Source organism: Balaenoptera physalus, assembly GCF_965194825.1.
Source record: "Balaenoptera physalus genome assembly, chromosome: 16".
Taxonomy (NCBI): Eukaryota; Metazoa; Chordata; class Mammalia; order Artiodactyla; family Balaenopteridae; genus Balaenoptera; species Balaenoptera physalus.
Genome location: NC_138898.1, coordinates 76,359,297 through 76,366,850, shown reverse-complemented (window position 1 = coordinate 76,366,850; position 7,554 = coordinate 76,359,297). Strand labels below are relative to the sequence as shown.

Sequence of the window (7,554 nt, the reverse complement as noted above, 5' to 3'; positions counted from 1 at the left end):
ACAGCTTCCTTCCCATCCTTCACTTTAGGCCCCCAGCTGGCATGAATGTCAGGAGCTTCAGGTTTCCCTAAATATAGATCCCCTACCAGGGGATCTGTGGCGAGGGAAGGGCAAGGGTCACCGGAGAAGGTCGGGGACATTGGTTGGGGGTAGGGCAGGAGCAGCCTTATAACCCAGCCCGGGTGTGGCCTGACTCACTCGCTGCTGACCAGGCTCTGCCCGCTCCTTCGGCCTCCTTCTCGCAGGTGGGCACCAGCAGGACGGAGCGGGGGTGGGGCTGGGCTGGAGGCGTCGGGATTAAGAGGGTTAAGAGGGGAGACCTGGCGGGTAGGATGGGGAGGCTAGAAGAATATCTGGGAGGCTGACAGCTGGGGGACGGATTTTATTTTGGAGAAGAAAGTCAGTGCCAGGGAGAAGTTTCGCAGGGACTCTGGCCCCGCATCCCCAGACTTGCTTGGGCAGAGCGGTAGCCGGCGGGTTTCCGCTGGGTCTGGCTTTCGGGGGTCGGCCCGGGCGGCGGGCGCGTACGCCCTCCCGGTCCCGGGAGCCAGACCCGCCGGAATGGGGCGCAGATGCGGCGGAGGCACTCTCCCCGCGGAACACCCGGAACCGCTGCCGCCTCGCCTCCGCCCCTTGCCAGCCCCCGCCGTCTCCTCGCGCTCCCCGTGCGTGCCCTCGCCGCCCTCTCTTCCGCCGGGGCTCGCAGTCGCTTGACCTCTGGATTCGGTTACAACGCGACGCAAGCTGCCTCAGCGCAGCCGGAAGCTGGGGCTGCCGCGGGCCTCTGGACTGGGCCCGCGGCGGGGGAAGCTGAGCCTCAGTCTTCTCGGGCTCTGCCACCCGCTTTTCCCCGACCCGACCCCACCCCATCCCCATCTCTGCCGGTGCCCCAAATCGGCTGAGTAACAGCGCCCCAAAGCACGCAAAGCAGGGGGGGTGGGGGAGGAGAAGGGAGAGGGAGGGGAAGGCCCCCGCGACCCGCGGGATGTGGCCCGAGTCACGTCCGAGGGGGACGGGGTGGGGGAAGGGATCGTGTTCTCGCCGCACGGTCCTCGCCCAAGCGCCGCCTCCGGGCTTCGCCTTTCGGGGGGCGGACTCTCGCACAGTCCCTCGCCTGCAATTGGACGCCGGGGCGCCTCCGGCCCCCGGCAAAGGGAAAAACCCCTCGGAGGGTGGAGCGGTGCCTTTATAAGGCGCGGCACCGCCTCCTGCCTGCCCGCCCCCGCGCGCCCCCCTCGGGAGCTGAGTAGGCTGTGTTCCCCTTGGAACGCGCCGCAGAACCAGAGTCCCGGTGACGACTGCCGCGTTCGCTCCCTCAGTCCACTCGCCAGCCCGCGGCCCTCCACCGCTGCACCCTGCCAATCCGCCCCTCTCCTGTGCCAGGTGAGCGCCCCTCGCCACGTGCGAAGATCAGGGAGAGGGTCGTGGAGAAGGATCCGAGGTGTAGTGGCGGGTCGGGCGTCCGCGCGGAGCCCCCCACCCGGGCCCAGGATCTCCCCTCCTCCACCACCACCCACACCTGTGCTCGTAGCCCAGACTCCCCAACTCTTCCAGCTTGAGCTCCCGCAGTTTGCTGCGCAGTCCAAGGGCCGCTCCGCGCTGAGTCACAGCAGGGAGGAAGGAAGTAGGGCGAGATGAAGTGCCATTTCCCCCTCCCCTTTTCTTGTTAGGACTCTTGGTGCAAGTATTACGGCCCCTTTGCCTCTGCAGGGATCCTAGGATGCCGCAAGGGGTGGGGGCCAGCTCATACACTGCTTCAGGGTTCCCGAAAGCGGGTGGTTGGCCCTGTCCTGGGAGACGGGTGCCCCCGCCGAGGAGGGGAAACCCCTCGGCAGCTTCTGATGCCCCATGAACACTTTCCCTATTTTTCCTTATCGGGTGACCTTGATTCTGAGCCTGGAACAGCTGCAGCCGCAGAGCAGACATGAGCATTTTTCAGGGGAAGGGGTGGGCGCTTGCCTCTCCTCCACGTTCTCTCACCCTGTATGAGCAGTGAGAACGACAGACCTCACCCCTTTTCTCCACCTCGGGCTAGGCTTCCTCTACGGCCCTTTTCTGGGCTTCTGATGACCCTCCTGCCTTCTTCCTAACATCCTTTTTCTAACAACCTCCCCCCACCGTGGGGGGAGAAGCCTGACCTTGGGGTGTCCTTGAGGCCATGGAGCCTGAGCCAGCCCTGGGATCTCGAGTGGACTGCAAGGAACACTCGTGTAACAGTCAGAAGATCTGGGTTCTACTCTCAGATCTGGCTCTAGGGTTGCTGTGTGGCTTGAAACACAGACCTTTTCCCTTCTCTGGCTCCTTTCAGATGAGGAGGTCGGGCCTTCTGCCTTCTGCACAACCTCTAATTCTAAAATACTCTGGTTCGGTTTTGCTTCCAGGCAAGGTGACCCCATGGCAGAGCACAAGCCAGGAGGGTCCGGCTTCCATGTGACTTGCCTGTCCATGGCTCTGGCCTATTCCCTTTACCCCAGATGCCAGTATACAGCCCCACCCTCAGCTGGGCAACACCCAGCAACAAACAGAGTTAGGAAAGGTGCAGGAGGCAGGCCTAGTATAGGGAAGTCGGGTGTAGGGGAGAGCTGGGGACAGGAAGTGCCCCAAGACCTGCCAGTTGTGGGGCAGGGGAGGTAGGGAACCTTTGCCCTGACCTCCAGGCAAGGGGCCTTGCTTGTTGGGAGACCCTGCTAACTAGCCCTCCCTGGTCTGTCTCTTGCCCAGGAACTGACAGGCACCATGCCCCACCAACACCCAGCACTGACCCCGGAGCAGAAGAAGGAGCTCTCTGACATCGCTCACCGGATCGTGGCTCCGGGCAAGGGCATCCTGGCTGCAGATGAGTCCACCGGTGCGGGCAGGACACAGTGGGAGGAGGGCCCCAGGTTGGGGGTGATAGGCTGATCCCCTTATTCCCATGTGATGCTTCCCTACAGGGAGCATTGCCAAGCGACTGCAGTCCATTGGCACTGAGAACACCGAGGAGAACCGGCGCTTCTACCGCCAACTGCTGCTGACTGCCGACGACCGCGTGAATCCCTGCATTGGGGGCGTCATCCTCTTTCATGAGACGCTCTACCAGAAGACAGATGATGGGCGTCCCTTCCCGCAAGTTATCAAAGCCAAGGGCGGTGTTGTGGGCATCAAGGTGAGGGGGCTAGACCTCAGGGTGTGAGATGTAAGATGGATCTGGGGGAAAGAAATCCAGAGTAGCAGGCTGGGGGATGAACTTCGGGTCGGGAGCCTGGAGACTCGGGTGGAGTCTGCCCCAGATCACCTCCAAATCGTGTGTAAAAAAGCTAGAAACATATGGGACCTGCTTGGCATTTTTAATCCTTGCAATTGTGAGAGGCAGGTGTTACGCTTATTATACAATTGAAAAACCAGATGCTCAAGGCCATGAAGTGTTTTGCTCATAGGGTTAGTAAGTGGTAGGAGCCCAGGCTCTCTGTGTGTGTCCTGCTCTATAGGATCAGATAACATGACTACGTGAAACATTTGCAAAACAGGAAAGATACTTGAGAGATGAAGTAAAGCCGGGACAGGGCGGGGCTACAGAGGAGAAAATGGCACTAGAGATCACTTCCCTGTCCTGTGTTGTTGCCCCACTCCAACAGGTAGACAAGGGTGTAGTACCCCTGGCAGGAACAAACGGCGAGACAACCACCCAAGGTGAGAACCGTTTAGCTCCCGGCCCTACCGACCAGCCCACCCAGCTCGGTACCCCTCTGGGTGCCCAGGGTGTGTGGGAGCCACGTGCCCCCTCCTCTGCCATGCTTTGATTCCTCCGTCCCCTCTACAGGGCTGGATGGGCTGTCGGAGCGCTGTGCCCAGTACAAGAAGGACGGAGCTGACTTTGCCAAGTGGCGCTGTGTGCTGAAGATAGGGGAACACACCCCCTCCACCCTGGCCATCATGGAAAACGCCAACGTCCTGGCCCGTTATGCCAGCATCTGCCAGCAGGTGGGCCTGTAGGTCCCCAAGAGGCCACTTCCCACCTCTTTCCATTCCAGCGTGTCAGCTAGCCTGCCACCCATCTGCCAGGCTACCCACCTTCCCCAAGGCAACTGCTCTGGATCCTCACCAGGCACCAGGCTTGGGCCCGTGGAGGGCTCTGCAAGCAGAAGAGCAGAATAGGGGTTGTGCAGGTGGATCTGGGCAGATGGCTGATCTCCTGCAATCTGCCAAGGGCTGTGAAGCCAGGGGTCTCTGTTGTCATGGAGATAAGATCTTGGTCAGTGGCTGTGAAGAGCCGTAGGTGGGGCTCTGGGTTAGGAGGCCTCATGGCTGCCCTGTCCCTCACCCCACAGAATGGCATTGTGCCCATCGTGGAGCCTGAGATCCTCCCTGATGGGGACCATGACTTGAAACGCTGTCAGCATGTAACCGAGAAGGTAGGTTGCCTGCCTGGGCAGTGAGGTGGGCTAGAGAGCTGGGCTGGGGGCCCTGGGGCTGACCCCCGTCCCCCTCCCTGCTCCACCCTACCCCACTTTGGTCCCGCCCTGCTGTAGGTGCTGGCTGCTGTCTACAAGGCTCTGAGTGCCCACCACGTCTACCTGGAAGGCACCTTGCTGAAGCCCAATATGGTAACCCCAGGCCACGCCTGCACCCATAAATATTCTCACGAGGAGATTGCCATGGCAACTGTCACAGCGCTGCGTCGCACAGTGCCCCCCGCTGTCCCTGGTGAGACCCACACCCTCATCTTGACCTCTGGGAGGTAGATGAACTGTACCCATAAACCTTGTGCCCATGTGCTCTGATTTCCAGGTCAGCTTCTAGGGCCTCCTACCAGTCCCCCGGGTCTCTGACTACAACCCCTCCCCCCATTTCACCCCCTTGTTCTACAGGGATCACCTTCCTATCTGGAGGCCAGAGTGAGGAGGAGGCATCCATCAACCTCAGCGCCATCAACAAGTGCCACCTGCTGAAGCCGTGGGCCCTGACCTTCTCTTATGGCCGAGCCCTGCAGGCCTCTGCCCTGAAGGCCTGGGGTGGAAAGAAGGAGAACCTGAAGGCTGCCCAGGAAGAATACATCAAGCGAGCCCTGGTAAGGATGGGGCAGGAGGTGGGCAGGGTGCTGGGGTGGATGGGATCTGGGAAGGAACCTTCTCACTCTGGCTTCTCTCCCCTTTTAGGCCAACAGCCTTGCCTGCCAAGGAAAGTACACCCCAAGTGGTAAGGCAGGGGCTGCAGCCAGTGAGTCCCTCTTCATCTCTAACCATGCCTACTAAGCGGAGGTGTTCTAAGGCTGCCCCCTCAACACTCCAGGCCCTGCCCCCTCCCACACTCACTCTTGAAGAGAGGGGGCCTCAACCGGGGCTCCAGGCTGCTCTTTCCCGTCACTCTTGCCTCCCTCGTGACATTGATGCCTGGTGTTGTCTGTGTACGCTAACTCCACCATTTCCAGCCTACTGCCAATAAACAACTATTTAAGGGGGAGTCTGTTGTCCACGTCTGTGGTGTCTAGGGCAGGGGGGTGCTGGGGGAGGGGGCAGAGCCCGGAGAAGAAAGCGCCCTTGCATTATGTTCTTCCTTCTTGAGCAGAAAAATAGGTGAAGGAGATGAATTGGTTTAATACTTTGTTTAATACTTGCCCAGGGCTTCAAGAGAAGAGCTTGTGAATTTTCTTCCAACCACCCAGTGTTCTCTTCCTTCTACCAGCAGCATCCGATGAGGCTTACAGTGGGGGAGTGCATGTGTAACTGCTGGTCTTAGGAGGCTGCAGCCTCAGCCTCAGTTTTAGGCCCAGAACTCATAGGTGTAGAAGGCCCCTGTCACAAAAAAACAGCCACTGACAGAAACTAAGATTTCCTGAATCTATAAGCCATACAACATGATAAGTATTCTACAGGAGTAGGTACTGTTATTCCCAATTTGTCCTTAAGGCGATCTTGCCTCACTGTTTCTTGGTTGAAACAAGATCATTAATGCATGTCTTCTTAATCTGCACTGTTGAGCTTGTTTGTTTTCCCATCTTAAAAGGAGATGGGATTAGAACTGACTTCTTAGACTCTGGGCTGTGGAACCCCTTGAAGAACCTGGAATCCTCTCTGACATCCACTTCAACAACACACACACACACACACACACACACGCAGAACTGTGGAGCTCAGGTTCCGGGTTAAGAACTGAAGCTCTGTGGCTTCTGCATTCCATGAAGCCAGAATGAGGGCCCTGCACTTCCCCTATACCGTGCTTTGAACCCTTCTCCGTTCACCCAGGCTGGGGTGTAATAGTAACTATATCAGATCTTTTTGGGTATTAAAGATCTTGGTCATAACCAACAACATAGTTAGTCCTGCCACTTCCCAAATTTCATGATGTGGACCATTTCCTGTCTGAGCTCTCCTCTAGAGGGGAAAAAAAAAATCTTCACCTTTCTGATCTCTGGACCTACTGAATCCCTATAGTCATCTGCATAGAAACTTAGTACCTTCTAGGAATTTAAGAACTTAGTCCTTTACCTCTCTCTGCACATTTGCATCTGTTGCCTACATCCAAAACAGAACTGGTGTCTAGTGCACCTTCAAACTGTGGCCTCACTTCTGTGCCTAGCCTCACTCAGCTCTCTGTGAAACAAAGTCTGAAGTAAAGCAACTAGAAATTGAGGGTCCATAGAAGATAGCAAAAAGGACATTCCAAAAGGGCTCTGACACCAAGAAGTTTGTTTAAAGACCAATCACTTCCTCTGCGTGCAGCAAGAGACTAGGGAAGCAGAGGACTTCAAATGTCAGTTTGGGATGTTTTATAAAGTTTCTAATGACAAAGCGCCAGAAAGAGTAAGTGACAGAAGAAACTAGAACTGAGGACACAGCTTTCCTGGGTTCAGATTTCAACTTTGGGGACTTCCCTGGTGGTGCAGTGGTTAAGAATCTGCCTGCCAATGCAGGGGACACGGGTTCGAGCCCTGGTCCGGGAAGATTCCACATGCCACAGAGCAACTAAGCCCGTGCGCCACAACTGCTGAGCCTGCGTGCGCCCTAGAGCCCATGAGCCACAACTACTGAGCCCACGCGCCACAACTACTGAAGCCTGCGTGCTGTGCTCCACAAGAGAAGCCAGCGCAATGAGAAGCCCGCGCACTGCAATGAAGAGTAGCCCCTGCTCGCCACAACTAGAGAAAGCCTGCCGGCAGCAACGAAGACCCAACGCAGTCAAACAAACAAAAACTTCAACTTCGATTCAAACCCAAAGTTCTTAGCTATGCAACCATGAACAAGTTACTTAACCTTTTTTAGCCAGCTTCCTCCTCTAAAAAAAAAGTAAAACTGCAGACAATAAGCAGCTGAGGGGTGTCAAAGGGATCATTCTGGAATCGGGGAGGTCATGCTAGCTGAGGTATAGACTTGGTGTGGGGAAGGTGGACTCTTTTCCACTTCTAATTTCGGAGGTCCTCCACAGCAGAGATTTCTCTGGGGCCCTGGAAAGAGATCCGGACTGGAATTCCTTCACCATTGAACGAATACTGCTGTATGCCAACTGTTCCAGGCCTTGTTCAAAGTAAGCACTGGGGCTGCAAGTGTAAACAGGGCAAAGTTCCATCCCTCAGGGATT

The 7,554-nt window shown here is 57.1% G+C and overlaps 1 protein-coding gene across 2 annotated transcripts; it reads left to right on the top strand.

Moving 5' to 3' along the window:
• The first annotated feature begins 109 nt into the window (after positions 1 to 109).
• On the top strand, positions 110 to 5,439 carry ALDOA (aldolase, fructose-bisphosphate A). Of its 2 annotated transcripts, none has more exons than XM_082430541.1 (9): positions 110 to 245; positions 2,722 to 2,848; positions 2,934 to 3,145; positions 3,615 to 3,669; positions 3,800 to 3,960; positions 4,308 to 4,391; positions 4,509 to 4,683; positions 4,848 to 5,047; positions 5,136 to 5,439. In XM_082430541.1, the coding sequence occupies exons 2-9, from the start codon at positions 2,737 to 2,739 to the stop codon at positions 5,229 to 5,231; spliced, it is 1,095 nt and encodes a 364-aa protein (XP_082286667.1). In that variant the 5' UTR covers positions 110 to 245; positions 2,722 to 2,736; the 3' UTR covers positions 5,232 to 5,439. The 2 variants fall into 2 exon arrangements, with proteins under 2 accessions (XP_082286667.1, XP_082286668.1); XM_082430542.1 differs by lacking the exon at positions 110 to 245 and adding an exon at positions 1,232 to 1,383.
• Positions 5,440 to 7,554: the final 2,115 nt, after the last annotated feature.

Coding starts and splice junctions, on each gene's coding strand:
- ALDOA (XM_082430541.1), top strand. CDS start 2,737: ATGCCCCACCAACACCCAGCACTGACCCCGGAGCAGAAGAAGGAGCTC. Junction 3,670..3,799: donor CGGCGAGACAACCACCCAAG/GTGAGAACCGTT, acceptor TCCCCTCTACAG/GGCTGGATGGGCTGTCGGAG. Junction 5,048..5,135: donor AATACATCAAGCGAGCCCTG/GTAAGGATGGGG, acceptor CTCCCCTTTTAG/GCCAACAGCCTTGCCTGCCA.